Raw genomic sequence first — 23177 nt, forward strand, 5'->3', positions numbered from 1 at the left:
CCTGTGCCCCAAGCTGGTTCCTGAAAAGCATCAACCCTGTAATGACTTCAATCAGGTCATTGAGGTTGGCCGATTGGAGTAATAACCACCTGATTAAGGATCCAACTGATGGGCCAATAGGGTAGTCTTTGTCTTGTACTTAACGGGGATTGTCAGTTCCTCTGACACTCCCAGAAGGTAGACTGCCAGCACTCTGTGTACTGCTGTTAGAGTTTCTAAATAAAGAAATTTTGGTGAAGGGTTCTGCCTCTGCAGAATTATTACAAACCCAAAAGTGGTCCGGGCTGTCTCTCAGACATCCACATCAAACTAATGTTAGATCCTTGTTTCCACCAATGTAAGGTCTAGCATTCAACCTTGCAAGAAACTAGACAGGGCAAGCCTTAATGTGGCCACCACCATGGAAAATTTTGTTTTTTTAAAAAATCCTGTAGATCCAGGATGTGCCATTATGGCTCCCTTCCACTTCTGCTCCCTGTGATGACTTCAGCGAGGCTAATGGGATTGGCTGGCTAGAGTATGAACCATCTGATGAGTCACAATTGATGGTTAAATTACGGAGCCTCATGCTCCTTGTTTAAAGCAGGTATGTCAGACTCCCAGCCTGCATTCAGCAGTGAGCAATTAGAGACGTGGCGGTGTACAGATGTATGGTGTAATAAAGTAACTTGGTGATGGAACTTTTGCCTCTGTGGAGTTATTATACTCCTCAACTCCTGGGACTTACTAGACGGTCAGTATCTATGGGACAGAAAGGTTTAATTTGCGAGCTGCCAGTGGAAACACTCACCCTGAGGATAAGAACATAAGAAGTGTCACAGCACCTGGGATCCAGGTTCAATTCTGGCCTCAGGTCACTGTCTGTGTGGAGTTTGCACATTCTTCCCATGTCTGCATGGGTTTCCTCCAGATGCTCTGGTTTCTTCCCGCAGTCCAGAGATCGATGTGCGGGCTAGGTGGACTGGCCATGCTAAATTGCTCCTTAGTGTCAGGCGGTTAGCAGGTTACCATAACCCCTATGTGGGGTTAGGGGGATAGGTGAGATCATTGTCAGTGCTGATTCGATGGGCTGAATGGCCTCCGTCTGCACTCCAGGGATTCTATGATTCTATTGAGCCCATGAACCTGCTCTACTTCCAATAAGATAAATGATCTTGGCCGAAAATCCACTTTCCTGCTCGTTCCCCATAACACCTGACCCCCTTCTTGTTCAAAAATCTGTCTGTCTCAGCCTTGAATCTAATCATTAAACCAGCCTTGACTGCACTTATGAGAATTCCAAAGATTCACGACTCTTCAAGAAAACCCCTCCTCAATTCCATATTAGAATCTCTACAGTGCAGAAGGAGGCCATTCGGCCCACTGAGCCTGCACTGACCACAAACTCACCCAGGCCCTATCTCATGTGTTTACCCTGCTAATCCCCTGACGCTAAGGGTCAATTTAGCATGGCCAATCCAACTAACCTGCACACCTTTGGACTGTGGGAGGAAATCTGAGCACCCGGAAGAAACCCACACAAACACGGGGAGAACATGCACAGCCCACACAGTCACCCAAGGCTGGAATTGAACCTGGGTCTCTGGCACTGTGTGAGGCAGCAGCGCTACCCACTGTACCACCCACCGTGCTGCCCATCGATGAAAGTTTTATTGATGAAAGTGTTAAGAAAAATCCCGGGTTCAGGCCCACTACCGGGTTGTTCTTGCAGATTTACACTGCTCAGGAGCCGGAATACATTTATTGATGCTTTGATGGAAGCAGTGGGCAGTGTAGATACTCACTAACTGCAAAAATGCATCTGCTTCAGACTAGTATAAGGTGAGAACGGAAGCTCCTCTGTACTGAAATGTCCTGAGAAAGACATTTAGTCTGAATGGCTGAACACTTGATAAAAAATACAAGCACTTAAACAATACTGAACAAGAATATTGCGTCAATCAATCCACCTGGAATGTAAATGATTACTTTTACAAATCAATGATCATTAGACAGATACAGAATATGGTGGAACAATCCCAGTATCTTTTGGTCTCCATATAAATGCAACAAGAAATTACGCAAGAAATTGGTATGTCTCCTGCTCTATCCCAAACCGCAAGAAACTACAAAGAATCACGAATGAAGCCCAGTCCATTAGCAAACCAGCCTCCCATCCATTGACTGTCTACATTTCCTGTTGCCTTGGAAAAGCAGCCAGCATAATTAAGGACCCCACCCAGCCCAGGCATTCTCTCTTCCGCCTACCTTTTGGGAAAAAGATATAGAAGTCAGATCATGGACCAACTGACTCAAGAACACCTTCTTCCCTGCAGCTGTCAGACCTTTGAGTGGACCTACCTTATATTAAGTTGATCATTCTCTGCACCCTAGCTATGACTGTAACACTACATTCTGCATCCTCTCCTTTCCTCCTCTATGAATGTTATGCTTTGTCTGTATAGTGCGCAAGAAACAATACTTTTCACTGTAAACTATTACATGTGACAATAATAAACCAAATCAAATCAAAACACTGTATCTGAAGGGAAAAGATCATCTTTCTTAGGCTACAAAATTCAATTCCACAGAGCCAAGGTTTTCATTGCTTGAAGTGCTATTTTGCTTCACTGAATAAGATAACAGTTAAAAACAGGGAAATAAGAATACTGGTTCAAACTATTTTTTCCCGATTGGGTTACAAAATGGCCTCTGCAGTGCACACTCACACGTCAGATCCAGATGGTGTGCTGAGGAAGGTGGATAGTAAGTACACAGGGAGCGTCCACTGCAAGCACGTAGAGTCGGCAGATCATGACGCTTGGATGATAGTACTGTCATTTTGGAGCCCTACATTCCAAATAAGGCCATCTCTTAAACACACAAAACTGAAGATGCTTTAAGCAACAGGAAATACTCCCTTATAACCAATAAGGGAATTGAGGGTTATGGGGATAAGGTGGGAAAATGGAGTTGAGGATTATTACATCAGATCAGTCATGATCTTATTGAATGGTGAAGCAGAGTCAATGGGCCGAATGGCCTATTTCCTCTCCAATGTCTTAGGGCCTAATGCCTTACAATCTACCAGTGCTATTCAAAGGGAGCAATCAGGTTGGTTACTGACTGATTTTAATCTTGTTGTAATTGTCAAACGTGATGGTTTCTAGAGCTGTTTAAAGTTGCTGAACTCATACACTGAGTGATGTAACGTTTGCTGAAGTATTGTGACCTGACTACCAGTCTTTGCTTCATTCATTTGATCCCAGACCCGGGTGCAGTCGGTTACAATCCTCAGGACGACTGCATGACAAGAGTCACTGGCAGAGATGACACAGAACATGACAAGCTGCTGTAAGAGGGAGGGGGTGGAGGGAGAGACGGGTTCCCAGCAGGGGACTATATCATACCAATTCTCCTTCCTGAACCTCTGTAAACAACAGTGGGCAGAGTTTTAACTGTGAAGGGAGCAGTTGGTGTCAGATGTGGGCAGGAGGGTTTAAAAGTGGTGTTAAGTCAGAAGATCTAGCCCACTTTTGGGTTTAATTGTGTAATTTTTGCAAGTGAGTGGGAAAGCAATTAAATATTTAAATCCCCAATTTATTCAGGATTTAACCCAGAATTCTGGCTTTAACAGAGAGTGTATGGAGGTTTCCTGAGGGGTGTGGAACTTCCACAGATTAAGCAAATAAAGTCAGTATACATAAGAACATAAGAACATAAGAAATAGGAGCAGGAGTAGGCCATCTAGCCCTTCGAGCCTGCCCCGCCATTCAATAAGATCATGGCTGATCTGTCGTGGCTCAGTTCCACTTTCCCGCCCTCTCCCCATAACCCTTAATCCCCTCTCTTATCAAGAACCCATCAACCCGCTTCTTAATGTGTAGAATCATTGAACATAATGAGCTTTTTACTCACACGTGGAAGGAAATAGTTGAAATGAAGAGGCTGATATCAACAAAAAGGGGCATCTTAGTGATACGCCCTCGAAAAATACCAAGGTACAACTTGAGATCATTGATGCTACACACATTCCAATTTAAAAAACCCTCACGAGCTGGTTTACCCCAATTTACCCAAACAGCAGCAAGGATGTATTTCGGAAGGTTGTTGTGAAATTAAATGTGAATGTGAATCTTTTTTCAAGGTCATTTTCAAAGCAATGGACTCCAAACACAGGGCTTGGGGCTCTGCTGGAATATAGAGTATTATTTAGCGAATATCAAACCAATAAAAAGGATGCGATGTACTGACACATATGCAAGTTTGAGGAGGTGACACTGAAATGTCTGGTTGACGTTATTAAATGAAGTGAATGAGATAGCAAAACACAGCACCTTTAAAATGTGGATCGTTAACAATCGCTCACACATCAAGGATTCTCCAGGTAGTTGCAAGAATTACATCTTGATTGCTTACACTCGCCATAAGAAGGCTAGATCAAAGTCCCCAAGGTGCTTCAGTGCATTGTATCTTCAATGAGGTGGGATAAATGTACATCATTACATGATTCAGCGTGTATACTGTTGTTACACTAACTCATGTTGTTTTGAGGTTGGTTCCTATTATTTGTTGTGAAGGCCCATCAATGTCTCAGGTTGTTCATTAAACTCTGAACATTGAGATAAAAACAAAATACTGTGGATGCTGGAATCCAAAGCATAAACACTAAATGCTGGAAAATCTCAGCAGGTCTGGCCGCAGGAAGAGAGATTGGAGCTGATCTTTTCAATTTGGCTAACCCTTTGTCAGGGCTGATGGAAACCACAGAAACGTAGTAACCCTGTGGTGCAGAAGGAAGCTGTTCGGCCCATCGAGTCTGCACTGACCACAATCCCACCCAACCTTTATCCCCGAATCCCCACTTATTTACTCTGCTAGCCCCCCTGGCACTAAGGGTCAATTTAGCATGGCCAATCAACTTAACCCGCACATCTGAGGAGCACCCAGAGGAAACCCACGCAGACACGGGGAGAATATGCAGACTCCACACAGACAGTGACCCAAGCTAAGAATCGATCCAGGGTCCCTGGCACTGTGAGGCCACAGTGCTAAACACTGTGCCACCATTCCACCCTGAACTCTCTCAGTCATTCTCAACAGCTTTCAATGTCCTATCCTTTTCAAGTACTCCTACAGTGAATATATAATAGGTAGTCATTCCCAGGCTACCCCCCCCACATCAATTGACTGATTTACTATAAACCCATTAGGCATGATCTTACTGGCCAGCCATGCCACACTCCTGCTGCAGAGAGGTTGGAGAATTTGGTGCCCTGCCAAGTCTCCGTTCACTGAAGCAGAACAGGAAGATCCCACCAGCTGGAATGGCTGTAAAATTCCAGCTGCTATCTTTCTTGACTTTTAACATGGATGGTTATGAGATAATGTTTCCTGACATTGTATCACTGCTAGAAACACGTGTTTAATATGTGGTGTCACGTCCTATATTAAGAAATTTTTAATACTGCTGTTCTACCTGATACAGCTAAATGTACAAGGGTGCTAAATATATTTGGGATTTACTTTAAATGTTTCTTCCAAGTGTCTCTCTGGTATAACGAATAATTAATATAAATGTAAAATATTGCAGATGCTGGATATCTGAAACAAAAATAGTCAGCCATAGGATTCCTACAGTGTAGAAGGAGGCCATTCGGCCCATCAAGTCTGCACTAACAACAATCTCACCCAGGATCTATCCCCATAACCCCCATATTTACCCTGCTAGTCCCCCTGACAATAAGGGACAATTTAGCATGGCTAATGCACCCAACCTGCACATCTTTGGAGTGTGGAAGGAAACTGGAGCATCCAGAGGAAACCCACACAAACATGGGGAGAACATGCAAACTCCACACAGACAGTCACCCGAGGCCAGAATTGAATGGGTCTCTGGCGCTGCGAGGCAGCAGTGCTAGCCACTGTGCCACCATGCCACCCAAATGCTGCCCATACTCAGCAGGTCTGGCAGCATCTGTGGAGAGAGAAAGGGAAGTTGGAGCTGATAGAAATCATCATAGAACCCTACAGTGCAGAAAGAGGCCCTTCAGCCCATCGAGTCTGCACCGAACACAATCCCACCCAGGCCCTACCCCCATACCCCTACATATTATACCCACTAATCCCTGTAACTTACACATCTCTGGACACTAAGGGGCAATTTTCTTAGCATGGCCAATCAACCTAACTTGCACATCTTTGGACTGTGGGAGAAAACCGGAGTACCCAGAGGAAACCCACGCAGACACAAGGACAACGTGCAAACTCCACACAGACAGTGACCCGAGCTGAGAATCGAACCCAGGACCCTGGAGCTGTGAAGCAGCAGCGCTAACCACCAAACTACTGTGCCGCTCTCCCCACCCCACAGCATGTTTTGTAGCAGCGAAAGCAGTCCAATAGCAGGATCTATCAGTTCCACTGCTGAGAACAGCTTTTCCTTTCGTTTGCACCCTCTATCACTGGGGAACTGACAGCAGTGTGGGGGAAAGGGCGGGGGGAGGGGGTTGCTAACAGCGGGACTGGAAAAGGCCTCCAGCAGGAAGGCTGGAACATTTCAGCCAGAATTAAGATTTTGAGTCCATTGTGACTCTCCTTTGGATTTGAAGGGAGGGAGAAATGTGATAAATAGTATCTGTTGAAAAAGACGGGGAGGGTCAGAACGAACACAAGGGAAGGTCTAGAATAGGTTTGAGGGCAGGAGATGTCAAATAACAAGTATGTTGTAGAGTAATAGGAAACGAGAATGGTAACGGGTGTAGTAAAGAGGTAAACCACTTGTAAAGATGCTTGTTCACCAGTTTAGGGAAAAGGTTAAAGCTATGCAGAGGCTTGCAGCCTCGTGACTGCAATCAACTCCTGAAATGACCCAAAGTACAGAAACATTACCAAGGTGATGCCCCACCTTGCTCCCTAAGTCCAAAGATGTGCAACCTTAAAAGAGGCCAAAGTCCGAAGATGTGCGGGTTAGGTTGATTGGCCATGCCAAATTTCCCCTTAATGTCCTGAGATGCATAGGTTAGAGGGATTAGTGGGTAAAATATGTAGGGATATGGGGATAGGGCCTAGATGGGATTGTGGTCGGTGCAGACTCGATGGGCTGAATGGCCTCTTTCTGCACTGTAGGGATTCTGTGATTCTTTCTATGCTCCCTGATTGGTCTCATGGGTCACGTGACCTTTACTGTATAGGTTGATTCTTAAAGGGCCACCCACCACAGCACTGATCTAGAGTGAATGTTCACGGCAGAATAAAGGGCAGCTCTCTCTGAAAGGCAAAAGCGTGGAAAATGGCAAATGAAGGAAACAAAATGAAGGACATTTTTCACAGTCTGAAGTTAATGAACTCAGTGCTGAACTTAGAAGGCTGTAAAGGGCCTTATCTGAAGATGAGATTCTGTTCCTCAAGCTTGTGTTTGGCTTGACTGGAACACTGCCCCAACAACAAGAACAGGAATGTGAGCACGAGAGCAAGGAGCTAAATTCTCACGGCACTAAGCAGCAAGGTCAGGGCCATGCTTTTGGACCAAGCCTTGGTGTTCCACAAAGCAGCCAGCCTGCATTTGGTCACCCCTATCTGGAGATGAGTTAACACTGATAACTCCAGAATACACTGATGACTTAGTTGTACCCAGAACTTGGCGAAAGCATTTTCTGTCCTGCCCTGTGAACACTTTTCCACTGATATCAATTGCAAGAGGTAAAAAAATGAAATGCTTTTTCTGAAATCCATTCCGATTTTAGTTATTAGAGTTTGCCATATGAAGAGTCAAAAATTGATTTCTCTCAGTCAGGAGAAAGATCTAACCCACTTTGAACACTGCTGGCATGAAAATGTGGCATGATGTGTGAATGACTTCTCGTAACTGAGAATTGAAAGTCTTTCTTGCTGTCAAAAATGATCAAATCTTTGTTATTAGGCAGGCCAGCAGTGTTTTAAAAGTAAGCCCCATCGGGGATGTACATCAATAACACAAATGTCTCCACCCATCTCTCCCGATCGGTAAGGCCCAGAGAGAAACTAAAGAAATTTATTCACCAAGAAAATGGGATAAAGCACAAACAATGAAAATGAGGTGGCTTCAACAATTCCTCATTCTACAAATGCTCTGGTAGCTAATGTATGCAGTAGATACTGATTGTACACATGATGGAGGTTGTGCAGGGTTGATAAGGGTCCTGACCATAGGGATAATGCTGTGTTTTGGAATTCACATTCATTTAAACCAATACTTTATTTGAATGTTTAGCATATTTTTCTTTAGCTAGGGTTTTGTGATTCAATTCCATGGTGATTGTTAAAGGGGATTTTGAACAGCAGTAAACACTGAAAATGTGTTTCCTGGTTTGAATGGATGAGTCAGGAATTTAAAGAGAAAAACTGGCTTGTCTTCCAATCCCCTTCCCGCACCTAGTGTTTCCATAGCTAGTAATTCCCAGTCTGTCACCAGGGGCTTATTGGTTGAGGGAAGTCACTCCGCACCAAGCGTGTCTGACCAAGTTCTTACCACCAGCCATGAATGTGTTTGGAAGGGTTTTGCAGGTTGAAGCACCCTTATGTTTTGTAGCCTTATGAACACACCTCCCTTGGCTATGAGGGTGGCACAGTGGTTAGCACTGCTGCCTCGCAGCGCCAGTGACCCTGGTTTGACTCTGGCCTTGAGTCATTGCCTGCGTGGGGTTTGCACATTCTCTCCTTGTCTGCGTGGTTTTCCTCCAGGTGCTCCGGTTTCCTCCCACTCCACTCCAAAGATGTGCAGGTAAGATTGATTGACTGTGATCAATTGACCTCAGTGCCAGGTGGGTAAATATGTGGGGTTATAGGGATAGGACCTGGTGGGATTGTTGTCAATGCAGGCTCAATGGGCCGAATGGCCTCCTTCTGCACTGAAGATTATATGATTCTATCACGGCATAGTTGGGAGGTGGGTGGGGTGGTGGGTGGGTGGGGGAGACAAGATGGGACTTGAACCCATAGCCATGGAAAGAGATATTGTGACAGGTGATCAGATGTTTTGTTGGTGAATAAATTTGAAGGAATATCTTGAAAACAGGAACGATGTAGAGTGGCAGGGCTTTGGATGAGAATTCTAGAATCTAGGCCCTAGGCAGCTGAAAACACGGCCTCCAAGGGTGGAATGCTGAGATGTTGTGTAACACAAGAATCCAGAATTGGAGGAGTGTGGAGGTCACAAAAAGATTGTGGGATTGAAGGAAAGCCGGGAGAGGTGAGGACATAGAGGGAATTGATAAACAGAACGAGAATTTTAAGATTGAAGTGTTGTTGGTTTAAGAGCCAATGTTGGTCAACAAAACCAGTGTTCAGAGATAAGTGAAACATTCCCCGGCCAATAGACTGTGTGATTGTCACATTGAACAGTTGTGAAGGGATTCCATTGGTACATATTACATTCTCAATTATATTTAGTTTTCAGACTCAGAGTATAAATGAAAGTGTCCAAAAGTAAACATGACGTCTAATTTCAATTCTCTTCTCGCACCTGGCAGTGTACAATGGCAAACTTCATCTCCTTTCCATAGCTAGTAATTCCCTGAACAGGTCACTAGTTTGTCGCCAGGGGCTAACAGCTTGAGGAATGATATCCCACATCAGTCTGACTGTGTTATGGGCACAATTTCCTTGGCCATCAAGCCTGGGACTTGAACCCGGAACTTATGACTCAGAGGCAGGGACATTACCCACTGCATCTCCAGACACAAGTACTAGGAGCTGGAGTAAACAATTTAGCCCTTCATGCCTGCTCCACTATTTAATATGATCATGGCTGATCTTACCTCAGCCTCAGCCCCACTTACCTGCCCATTCTTCATAGCTCTTCAAACTCTTTCTAATTAAATATCTGCCCACCTCTTCCTTCAATTTACTCAAAGTCCCAGCATCCACCACGCTCTGGGGAATGAATTCCACAGATTTACAATTCTTTGAGAGAAGCAATTTCTCCTCATCTCTACTTTAAATCTGCCGCCCCTTATCCTAAATCTGTGACTTCTTGTTCTGGGTTGTCCCTCAAGAGGAATCATCCTCTCTACATCTACTTTATTAATCTCCTTGATCATCTTGTACACCCCAATTAGATTTCCTCTCATTCTTCTAACTCCAGAGACTATAGGCCCAAGCTGCCCAATCTCTTTCTAAGTCCTCATTAAATTAAATTAAGTCCTCATTAAACTCCTCATCCCTGGAATTAATCTAATTAATGTTTTGTACAGTAGCAGCTACGCTTCTGTACTTTTATGTTCAATTCCTTTAGCAATAAATGTCAAGATTCCATTTGCCTTCCTTATTACCTGCTGTACCTGCACACTAGCTTTCTTCGATTCGTGCACAAGGACACCCAGATCCCTCTGCACCAATGCACTCTGAGGTTTCTCTCCATTTAGATAATAATTTGCCTTTGTATTTTAACTACCAAAGCAGATAACCTCACACTTGTCCATGTTAAATGTCATCAGCCAGATTTTGTCCCATTGACTTAATCCATCCATATCCATTTGCAGATTTCTTATTTCATTATCACAACTTACTATCCCACCTATTTTAGTGTCGTCGGCAATATTGGCTGTGGTTCCTACGTCCAAGTCTTTAATACAGATTGTAAATAGCTGTGACCTGAGCACCTCACTAGTTATATCTTGCCGGCCAGAACAAGACCCATTTATCCTTACTCTCTGTTAGTCAGCTCTCTATCCCAGCTAATAAACTATACCTGATCTCATGTGAACTAACCTTGTGTGTTAACCTTTGTGTGGCGCCTTATCAAATGCCTTCTGGAAATACAGATATATTACATCTACAGGATCCCCATTATCCACTTGGCTTGTTACATCTTTGAAGAGCTCAGGCAAACTGGTCAAACAGGATTCCCCCTTCATAAAACCGAGCTGACTCTGATGGATTTAGTTTTGACTTTCCAAATGTCCTGTTATTATTTCCTTAATAATGGATTCTAACAATTTTCCAATGGCAGACCTCCAAGCACAAAATGGTGAAGGAAATAACCAGACCAGTCTTTAATTTACAATCTTTAACCACAGACTGAAACAGTATAGGTTTATTATCTCTTGATTCTTGTGTTAGGAAGTGTCTCTTTACCTGAGCCCCCAAAAAGAGTTGTCTCCTACCTCTATATACAACCTGTGATTTAATACAATTAACACTTCCTTCTTTCCTTCCCAACTCCCATTTCCCAAACCATTGAGGGCACTTACCAATTTAATTTTCTTTTAATGATTGATTCTAGGCACAGCTCTTTCAAGAGACATTTGCCGAGGCAGATGCACGTATCGAGTGTGGACTTCAGCACAGACTCTTTACCGCACAAAGAACAAGCCACGAGTATCGGGAGGATCAAACCAGAGCTGTACAAACAGAAATCCGTGGATTCGGAAGACACAAAGAGAGAAGATGGGAAAACCTGCGGGAAAATCAACTTCATGTTGAAATACGACTATGAAAACGAAATGTTGATTGTTACAATTCTCAAGGCTTTTGACCTGCCCGCGAAAGACTTTTGTGGAAGCTCGGACCCCTATGTAAAAATCTACCTTCTTCCCGATCGGAAAAGGAAGTTCCAGACCCGGGTGCACAGAAAGACACTCAATCCAACCTTCGACGAGAGCTTCCAGTTTCCTGTGTCATACGATGAACTCACCAACCGCAAGCTGCACTTAAGCGTCTATGACTTTGACAGGTTTTCTCGACACGATATGATTGGGGAAGTGATTTTAGAGAACCTGTTTGAGATCTCTGATCTTTCCCGGGATACTTCCATCTGGAAGGACATTCAGTACGCCACAACTGTGAGTATTTGAGTCTCTTTACCTCTACCTGTATCAATACCCATGAGGAATTTACCTCCCCCCAACTTGACTCAGTTGCTTGTACACTTGACTCTAGGTCAGCAACTGCAGCAGCACTGCAGGACCCGAGCCCACGTTAAGTTGGCGCAGTGGTTGGCACTGCTGCCTCACAGCGCCTGGGGCTCTGGTTCGATTCCAACCTTGGGTGACTGTCTGTGTGAAGTCTGTACATTCTCTTCATGTCTGTGTGGGTTTCTCCCCACTCTCCAAGGACATGCAGGTTAGGTGGATTGGCCATGGTAAAAGTGCGGGGTTACAGATTACAGGGAAGGGCCTGGATGGGATACTGTTTCAGAGTCGGTGGGCCAAATGGTTTCTTTCTGCACTGTAAGGTTTCAATGGTTCCAGGTGTGGCCTGTTGACCAGCAAGCTAGCTTACCTGAGACTTAACAAGTAAGAGACTGGAGAGGGAGGGCAATAGAAGCTGCCAGGAAGACAGAGGAAAGACACTAATCATGTTTACAAGCCAGGATGTCTAACTTCTAACTGTCGCAGTAAGAAGTCTCATAACATCAGGTTAAAGTCCCAAAGGTTTATTTGGAATCACGAGCTTTCGCAGCGCTGCTCCTTCTTCCCTTCTTCAGGTGACCTGATGACTTATCACTCACCTGATAAAGCAGCAGTGCTCTGAAAGCTCATGATTCTAAATAAACCTGTTGGATTTTAAACTGGTGTTGTGAAACTTCTTACTGTGCTTACCCCAGTCCAATGCTGGCATCTCCACTTCACTCTGTCAGACTAACAGTGACCCTGAAGGCTCCAGCTATCCAGGGAGGGAGTCACAGCAATCTGTGACCTGCTGGCTGTGGTCATTGTATCCAATGCCTGTGGCATTGAAAGTAACAGTGAATCTTTTCATCGCAGTCTTATGGGCAGGAAACCTGTGCAGCATTGTGGAACATCACTGCATAAATTTAGTGTCTGTTCAGGTGTGCGTATAAATTTAGTTTGTTTACTGACCATAACCCCAGTCAGGCTGTAAGGAGCAGAGGACCTGCCAGTATTACTGGTTTGCCAAAGGTGCACAGCACCATAGACTGCACACATGTAGCCATTAGAGTGTCTGCCGCACAGCCAGGGACCTAAATAGGAAGAGATATCATTCCCTGAGTGTGCAACTGATATGTCCTGTGATTGAAACTTAATAGAAGATAGGAGCAGGAAGAGGCTATTTGGCCCTTCGAGCCTGCTCCACCATGCGTCACGATCATGGCTGATCGTCCAACTAGATGAGTTCAGAGACATTGGCTTCCACAGGAGACTCGCTGGTGCCATTAGGAGATGGTAGGCACTTTCTGAACCTTATACACTTCCACATTCCTCTTTTAATTGTACAGTCACAGACATTAACCATCAATGTCACCTTCCCAGTAGCCTCTCCAGTTTCCATCCCCGTAAGTATTGTTTGAAGGATAGAGCTATGTGCCCTGAATCACACCACCCCAGGACATTCCTCCCACCTCATCTCAGCCACTAAATCTGCTCCTGCGATGAGCCTCCAGCTCCGGAACCTTCTTCTCTAACTGGCTGATCATTCCAGTCTTGGCCTATTCCCTCTCATTGTGCAGCCCCCTCTGGAAATGAGGAAGGACATTGGAGTGACGATGCTGTGCTGCAGTCGCCTCTTCACATCTTGGGTCTACTTTGCCAGTGAGCATTTCTCAATGCTCCCAGCCAGCTAACAAGTGTTCAAACTCCAGCCTTCTTTGCCATGCAGAGGGACATGTCTCTGTCATGCTGCTTTTCACACCTGGGCAGTGAAGGAGGGAACCCCATATTTGAGCCACTTCACACCCTCACATCATTGAAATGTAACACTGGCCTCTTCAGATGACACTGCAGCCTCTGGACAACTCCATAACTGCTGACCTCCACTGTGACCCCCAACCAGGATGCTTTGGTCAAGCTGGGCATTCTCCTCTTTTCATCTATATGCAAGGACATGAGGACCCCTGGCTTATATAGGTTGGACTAAAACCTGGTGTTGTCAGACTTTTTACTGTATTATCTCACATAGCCTGGGGAAGGACTTGCAGGGAGTCAACATCAAACCATGGAGCTGTCCTAAGTCTGGAGCCCTGACCACCTGGAAGTCCACTCTATCCTCTCTCTCTGGAGAGATGAAGAGAGTTTGAGATGGGGAGAGTTTGACCTGAATTGGAGAATTTTCACCAACACTTGCTACTCATAAGAGGAATAGGTCAGCTGTGTTCAAAATGTCCATTTCTCTGCGACAAGGTCCTGAATGCTCATGAACAGTCACCAACATTTCAATCTGAGCTCCTACTTGCTGCAAAAGATTTCAAATTCTTGGCAGGAGAAAGCTCTGAGCTCTGCCTATTGGTGGGGCTGACCTGTGCCAGGGTACCTTTAAATGGGTGGCCATACCACCCGCTACATAAGTTTAAAGTTCATTTATTAGTGTCACAAGTTGGCTTACACTAACACAGCAGTGCAGTTACTGTGAAAATCCCCTAGTCGCCACACTCCAGCGCCTGTTCAGGTACACCGAGGGAGAATTTAGCACGGCCAGTGCACCTAACCAGCATGGCCTGCCCCGTCAGTCCCTGGGCTTGTCATTGCTGGATGGGTATGCTGTCCACCATTCCTGGTCAGCTTCCTGGCAGGAGGTTGCTAATTGGATGAGGGATAAATTATCGCCAGTGTACAAAGGCGGGTGCAGGAATCAGTGATCCTCCCACTTCCGTGTCAGGCTCCAGCCCACTGCCAAGCAGCGTAAATTTCAGCCCAATCATTTTATGTCCCCAACATCACAAGCCCATTGCTGTTCATTACCATGCACTGGAACTCCTGATGCTTTTTTATAGTCTTTCACAGGGTCAGGGTGTCGCTGGTTAGGCCAGCACTTCATACCCAATTTTAATTCCCCTTGAGAAGATGGTGATGAGCTGCCTTCCTGTATTGTTACAGTCCATGTGGTGCAATGTTGATTGGGAGACATCCTATCCACTTAGCTTCCTCTATATCCTCTGGTCCTTCTACAGTTTCCCCTATTGGTGACATTTATACAGTAACTAGCATGTGACACGGTAGCTCACGGTGCCAGTGACCTGGGTTCAATTCCAGCCTTGGGTGTCTGTGTGGAGTTTGTAGATTCTCTCCCTGTCTGTAAGGGTTTCCTCCGGGTGCTCCACTTTCCTCCCACAGACTAAGGATGTACGGGCTAGGTGGATTGGCCATGCTACATTGACCTTCCGCCAGAATTTTAACGCCCCATGTGCCACAAAATTGGAGCAGGTGAAGGGTGGACAACGGAAATATTCATTGACCTCCAGCGGGCATTTACAGCCTCGGGACGAGTGCGGCAGTAAAATCCTGCCCTTAGTGTCCAAAGATGTGTAGTTTGGTGGATTGGCCATGGTAAATCCATGAGGTTTTGAGTTGGGGGAGGTGGACCTGGACAAGATGCTCTTTCCAAGAGAGACAAAGTCGATGGGCTGAATGGTCTCCTTCTGCACTGAAATGATCCTTTGACTTTACCTTCTAATGCGATGATCGAACCTTTCTGATGATTAAAGGAGATCTTCCTATCATACTTTTGTTTCATGGGTATTGTTGCTGGACTAATAATCCAGAGACCCAGGATAGTTCTCTGGGGACCTGGGTTCGAATCCTGCTGTGGCAAATGGTGAAATTTGAATTCAATAAAGATCTGGAATTGAGTCTAATGGCTACCATGAAACCATTGCCAATTGTTGGAAAAACCTATTTGGTTCAGTAATGTCCTTTGGGGAAGGAAATCTTACCTAGTCTGGCCTATAAGTGACTCCAGAGCCACAGCAGTGTGGTTGAAATGGCCTCGCAAGGCAATCAGTTCAATGGTAAGTAGGGATGAACACTAAACGCTGGCCCCACCAATGATGCCCACATCCCATGAATGAAAAAAACTCCTTTGTTGAAGTTGTAAAGAGGTCACTTGTTCTAGAATTTATGAATGAAACTGCGAAATGTGAAATAACCTGTTTTTTGTGATGATGATTGGGGGACCAGAGCACTGGGGATAACTTCCCTACTCTCCTTCGAAATATTCCTATGAGATCATTCGCATTCACCCAAACAGGCATGATGGGATCTTGAGTTTAATGTGTCATCATTGGACAGTGGTCCCTCTGCATTTCACTGAAATGTCAGCCAGGAATTCAGTGCTCAAGTCCCTGGAGTGGGATATGCACCTTGTGGTTCAGAGGCGAATGCGCCACAGGTACAGTGGTTGGGGTTTTACGTATCCCTCATGGTGTGTTTTGCAGTGGCTGAGATGGACCGCCATTGGCTGCTGGTGGATGTTATGGTCCCACCACTGTTAGAAGTCTCACAACTAGTGGCCCCGAAAGCTAGTGGCGTTTGCTACCAAATAAACCTGTTGGACTTTAACCTGGTGTTGTGAGACTTCTTACTGTGTTTACCCAGTCCAACACTGGCATCTCCACATCATACTCATCACTTTCAACAGGGTTTTCCATGGCTTGCACCCCAGGGAACCCGGGACCTTCCAGTTTTGCTGATGGGAACAGCCAGGAAATTCCAGCCAGCGTGTCAGATCTGGCTGACCTAAAACCGGACATTTTTAAAATCAGTTTTAACTGAGTGAAATTTTAAAAAAATAATTTAACTGGGCAATTCAGCTAAGCGCTATATAGGTGCAGTGTGGTACTGAACTAGTTATTTGCTTTGGTGCTTGTGCATCCTGTTTATTCCCATGCACCAAGCGACCCTTGACCCTAACTGGTCCAGATTGTCCTGAACGGCCCAGGGTCCGAACCGCCTAACCTGAAATCCAGTGAAATCCAAAAGTCAGCACAGCCTCATTGAAGACAGAGGGTAGCAGTGGAAGGCTATGTTTCTGAACGGAGGCCTGTGACAAGTGGTGTTCCTCAGGGATCAGTGCTGGGACCTTTGCTGTTTGTAATATATATAAATGATTTGGAGGAAAATGTAACTGGTTTGATTAGCAGGTTTGCAGATGACACAAAGGTTGGTGGATTTACGGATAGCGATGAGGACCATCAGAGGATATAGACCAGCTGGAGACTTGGGCGGAGAGATGGCAGATGGAATTTAATCCAGACAAATGTGAAGTAATGCATTTTGGAAGATCTAATACAGATGGGAAATATACAGTAAATGGCAGAACCCTTAAGAGTCTTGATAGGCAGAGGGATCTGGGTGTACAAGTACACAGGTCACTGAAAGTGGCAATGCAGGTGGAGAAGGTAGTCAAGAAGGCATATGGCATTCTTGCATTCATTGGCTGGGAGTTTGAGTTTAAAAATTAGCAAGTCATGTTGCAGCTTTATAGAACCTTAGTTATGCCGCACTTGGAATATAATGTTCAATTCTGGTCGCCACACTACCAGAAAGATGTTGCTGATTTTGAGACGTTTGTACCTGCACCAACTGAGCCACAGCTGTCCAACAAAACCAGTGATATTTCAATCCATTCTTATCTAAACAGAGTGCTGATATTTTGTATTTTAATTGATGCCTGGTACTAAAATTGTGGACATGATGTTGAATTTGAGTACAACTTGCACCTGTCAGTCTTTAATCAAACTCTTTTATGATTTCCCACAATTAATGCGGGTAGGGGAATTGTTCAAGTGGAAACCCTTCATTTTAAAACCTGTTTTGGTGTGGGGGAGAGGGGTGGTGTCAGGAACCAGAAGGCGTTACCATACATTTCGACTGTGTGTGAAATTGCACGGTGGGCTTGAACCTATCAAGTACAAGATGATTTGTGTGAAGCCAGAACCTGGGTGCTGGGGAGAGGGATAGTGGAGGTGTGGGGTATGGTGGAGGATATGTAGGTGAAAGCTTGCTGCATACGATCCGTATGTGCCCAACTGCTGGTACACCCTACCCTTCGAATCTTTCCCTAAGAGCTGATTTCAGTGAAATCTGTGCGATATTACAGGCACTCCAATTATAAACTCAGAAAGTGTGCCTTGTGAACTCACAGCAGCACATAACACAGTCTCAATAATATCATCATGTGGTCAACTTTCCCCTCATTAATTTTTGGCCATATTTCTCAGGTGCCTTGGTGCGTATTACCATTCACGCTGATTTGAATGGATAAATTCAATGCCAATATTATGTGACAAGCCTCCTTTCTTTTGCTGCCAAAGACCAGCTAAAATTCAATGGCCTGAAAATTAGCTTAGACCAGGATTTGAAGTGCTTCATCAGCACAGTGATAGGTCCCTGTGCCCAAAGATGGAGGCCTCAGTATAACACTAAATTGATCCTCGGAGTTCAACAGGCGGTATGTGATTAGCACTGCTGTCTCACAGCTACAGGGAATCTGTGTTCACTTCCAACCTCGGGTCACTGTCTGTCTGGAGTTTGCACATTCTCCCCGTGTCTGCATGGGTTTCCTTCAGATGCTCCGGTTTCTTCCCACATTCCAAAGAGGTGCGCGTTAGGCGGATTGGCCACGTTAAGTGCGCAGGATTAAAGGGATAGAGTGGCGGGGGGGTAGGGGGATATTCTTTTGAAGAGTTGATGCAGACGCGATGGGTCACATGGCTTCTGTCTGCACTGCAGGGATTCCGATGGTCACTGGTCCCCAAATTTGGACCTTCTCACCACCGGGATCTTCTGGTTCCACCGAGCAATTAGATCCAATTGATACACCCATCAATCTCAAAAATATAGCCTTTACATTTTGTTCAGTGTGTATTAAATATTAGGGATCTCCTTTTATGAATCTAAATTTTGAACCGTGAGGCGCTGAATCAGGAGCTTTTTGAATGGGAGCACATTGAATGAAGAAAGATTCTCACACCATCTTACCAGCAATGTATATTTGATTAAAACCTTCCAAACCGTGTCTTCTTTTCATTGGAGAGATAATGATAATTGAATGGAGACTTTCCCAGCACGCTGCTTCTAGTCCTGTCTCTGTGTTCTGATAATGTCTTATCCTGACACACTGGTGTAATATTGAATCATGTAACTCCCCATTTCTCCAACAGACACCTCGCAGAGCACAATGTTCTGACTTCCACGGTAAATTTATTGATGTCAAAGAATTGACATTTCAATCAGGGGATGACTGCTGTTAAAGGTTTTATTCCTGCATCATTCTACTTTGCAATCTGCATGAGAATGCTAAATTCTGACAGTGTCTCGTTGATGGAATACCCAGCATGAGAAACGTATCTCTGGGAATTTGTCTCTGTAGTGGGGCAGGTAATAATGCAAATAGTCACACCATACTTACTGAACGAGATGTTGGAAAACTTATCTCCTTGGTGCATTCAGCTAATTAATTCTGTCATTTATTCATGGTAATATTCACATTTTAAAAGCCACTGGTCACCAGTAATCATACCTCCTTATGTGGCTCGTTCTGACATTTTGTTTGATAATGCTCCTGGAAAGCACATTGGGATGCATTAAAAGTGCTGTCTAAACACGAGATGTTTACCCCAGGGATTAATGCTGACCTTAATGTAACAAGTGCGACCAATCTCAGCTGGGGTTGGCTTGCTCCAGATTTTCTGAAATGGTTTTGACTGTTATGTAACTGGTGCATTTAAGACCTGGCAATATAAAACCAAACTGTGTGCACTTGCAGGATTATCATATCTCAGTCACACACAGGAGGAACTCTGTCTAAACGTCTTTTGATTTGATTTATTATTGTCACATGCATTAGTATACAGTGAAAAATATTGATCTTTGTGTGCTATATAGGCAAAGAATACCATTCATCAGACCAGATTTTCCTGCCACATTCGTCCCAAAGCCAGAAAATCCCGCTCGAGGTCAATGAACCTTTACATGGTCCATGTCACATCCGCTACGATTCCCGTGACAGCCCAAACGGGAAAGTTCTGCTTACAGAGGGTACATAAGGGAGAAGGAAACAAGAGGGTGCAGAATATGGTGTTAGTCGTAGCTCGGGTGTAGAGAAAGATCAACTTAATATACAACAGGTCCATTCAAAAGTCTAATGACAGCAGGGAAGAAGCTGTTCTTGAGTCGGTTGGTGCGTGATCTCAGACTTTAGTACTTTTTCCCCAATGGAAGAAGGTGGAAGAAAGAATGTCCATGGTGCGTGGGATCCTTGATTATGCCGGCTGCTTTTCCGAGGAAGCGGGAAGTGCAGATGGGATGGGAGGCTGGCTTGCATGATGGACTGGGCTACATACATGGCTCTTTGTAGTTACTTGTAGATGTGCCCCAGGGAAGAACGAGAGGGTGACTTGCTGCACTCTGTGCATGTTAACACTGGAAAGGTCAGATGTCATCCTGTTCTGTTGGCAATGACCTGCCTGTGCCAGGGGTGAAATCAGAAAGAAAGAAGGTCAACAATGCACAAATGTCCCTGGTGAATCATCGTTGATGTATAGAAGCAAAGCCAAGGATAGATAGAACTTTCCATTTTTGGCTGGTTGTTTATCGTCTCAGTGGCATAATGCCACCACAACATAAGGCAAATGTACCAACAGTTAAAAGGAATGTGCAAATGGGTAACAGATTGTGCAGACCCATCCCTGCATATGTGAAACAGCATGGTTGCTCATTTCAATACATGGAAGAGCAGTTTATTAAAGGCAGGTGGCACTTTGAAATGGGAAGAGTGACTTATTTGATACGTCAATATTTATTAATGCACTGTGCTTGAAATATTATGAATGAATTTGCGTAGCCCTCATGGATTTTAATTAATTGAAAATTTACCTATCTACCTAGATCGTCTTTTACTCCTGCAGGGAAAGCAGCTCAGTCTGTTCACTTTACTGTTCGAGCTAGCACTGAGGGGGATGGTTATAAGAGAAATCCCAGCTGTCCTTGAATGTCCATCAAGTTTAACATATTGTCCAAAGAACATAAGAACATAAGAACGTAAGAACATAAGAAATAGGAGCAGGAGTAGGCCATCTAGCCCTTCGAACCTGCCCTGCCATTCAATAAGATCCTCATCTGAAGTGGATCAGCTCCACTTACCCACTTTCTCCCCATAACCCTTAATTCCCTTGTCTATCAGAAATCTATCTACCAGTGACTTAAATATATTCAGCGAGGTAGCCTCCACCACTTTAATGGGCAGAGAATTCCAGAGATTAACCACCCTTTGAGTGAAGAAGTTCCTCCTCAACTCTGTTCTAAACTGACCCCCCCCTCCCTTATTTTGTGCCCTCTAGTTCTGCTGCCCTTTCTAAGCGGGAAGAATCTCTCTACCTCTACCCGATCTAGCCCCTTCATTATCTTGTAAGTCTCTATAAGATTCCCCCCTCAGCCTTCTAAACTCTAACAAGTACAGACCCAGCCTATTCAATCTCTCTTCATAGGTTAACCCCCTCATCTCCGGTATCAGCCTGGTGAACCTTCTCTGCACTCCCTCCAAGGCCAATATATCCTTTCGCAAATAAGGGGACCAAAACTGCACACAGTACTCCAGTTGCAGCCTCACCAGTGCCCTGTAGAGTTGCAGTACATGTGCAGGTTAGGTTGATTGGCCATGCTAAATTGCCCCTTAATGTCCTGAGATGCATAGTTAGATAGATTAGTGGGAAATATGTAGGGATATGGGGGTAGGACCTGGGTGGATTTGCGGTCAGTGCAGACTCGATAGGCTGAATGGCCTCTTTCTGTGCTGTAGGGTTTCTATGATTTCTATATTGGTCATACAGCATTGTGTAATGCAGTCACAGCACAATAACATTCATAATAACATTAAACTGCATCCACTGGAAACAAGTGCTCCACTGGAAGGTCTGTGCATTAAAGTCTCAAAGTGGGATTTTATAGCCTCACTCATCCCGCAACCCCAAAGTCCCACCCAAGATCAACGGATCTTTCCATGGTCTGCCCCTGGCCTGCTCTGATTCCCGTGACGGTAAAATTCTGGCCTCAATATATCTGAATGGTATATGGGTAACAACTTAAGTAGCCTGAATGACGGGGTAATGAAGAAAGGTTCTCCAGTAAATGGGCAGCAAGTGCCAATTGCCAAGGCACACAGTAGTTCAGTAGGCAGCACTTTTAACCTCTGAGTCAGAACATTGTATTTCCAAGTTGCTTGCCCAGACCGAGCACAATCCAGTGTGAGACTGAGCCCGTGGAACACGGATGTATTTGGAGAAGCATTAAGTGGAGGTTTGATCTGGCTTCTTCGCTAGATATAAAAGATGCCGTGGTATGGGATACATAGATGTTGCTTTAGAGGCCTGTCCAATGTTTACGTCTCAAATGATAGCTCAGAAACTAATTATCTGGTCATTATCATATTGCTGTTTGTGGGAGTTTGCAGTAAGCAACTTAACTGCTGCATTCCCCCCAATACCACAGTAATTACACTTCCAGAGTGCTTCACTGGTTGGAAAGCACTTTGGTGGGGGGTAGGAAATCTCACATTATGTAAGGCGCTATATAAACGCAATTTCTTTTTCCTAAGACTGAGACTATCTCTCATGGATTTTCAGCCATTGATATCTGAGGTGTCAAACATTGAGAACCAGTCTGCATCTTGCCGCTAACCCAGAAAGAGAGGCTGCGTAGAAGCTCATGTGAATGCATAACTCCGTGCTTCCCATGAACTTATACCTTCCCGTGGACACAGATAGTCAAATGTGCTGAATTTGAGGCTTGGCTTCTGGATTAGCGACACTCACTGAGCCCAGCAGCGTCAGTAAGCCCTTGAATTAGAGTCTGTGATCTTGAGATGAAAAGGGAACTGATTGAAATGTTTCAAGTTGCGTAAAAACAGAGAAACACCTATCATCCTAGGATTAGATTGGAAAAGGTCAGAACATGCAGCACCTATGGATCAGATAGATTAAAACATAGCCTTGAAAAGAAACAATATAATCAATGTATAAAAGTACAGAGGTGCCAAGAAGTGACCTTTAAACAAGCTTAAACTTTATTTATTAGTCACAAGTAGGATCATATTAGAACTGCAATGAAGTTAGTGTGAAAATCCCCTAGTCGCCACACTCCGGCGCCTGTTCAGGTACACTGAGCGAAAATTTAGCATGGTCAGTGCACCTAATCAGCACATTTTTCGGACTGTGGGAGGAAACCAGAGCATGCAGAGGAAACCCATGCAGACACGGGGAGAATGTGCAGAGACTGCACAGACAGTGATCCAAGCTGGGAATTGAACCCGGGTCCCTGTGCTGTAAGGCAGCAGTGCCATGCCACCCCGACCTCTGACCTGCGCTGATTTCCTGTTGAAGTATTGTCCAATATGGCAGCTGATTACTATCCTATCAGTGTTGTTCTTAGAGGGATGTTAGCGTTTGGAACTCCCTTCCTCAGCAAGCAGCGGAGTCACTGAATTTA

The 23177-nt window shown here is 44.7% G+C and overlaps 1 protein-coding gene across 2 annotated transcripts in view; it reads left to right on the forward strand.

Moving 5' to 3' along the window:
* LOC145356898 (synaptotagmin-6-like) overlaps positions 1–23177 on the forward strand; it is a 261394-nt gene that overhangs the window by 153920 nt on the left and 84297 nt on the right. For both annotated transcript variants that reach the window (XM_080209881.1, XM_080209883.1), the window contains exon 3: positions 11243–11801. In XM_080209881.1, coding sequence (XP_080066007.1) covers positions 11243–11801 — 559 coding nt within the window. The remainder of the gene's footprint in view (positions 1–11242; positions 11802–23177) is intronic.

Source organism: Carcharhinus amblyrhynchos, chromosome 22 (assembly GCF_965287045.1).
Source record: "Carcharhinus amblyrhynchos chromosome 22, sCarAmb.v2.hapA, whole genome shotgun sequence".
NCBI classification, from domain to species: Eukaryota; Metazoa; Chordata; class Chondrichthyes; order Carcharhiniformes; family Carcharhinidae; genus Carcharhinus; species Carcharhinus amblyrhynchos.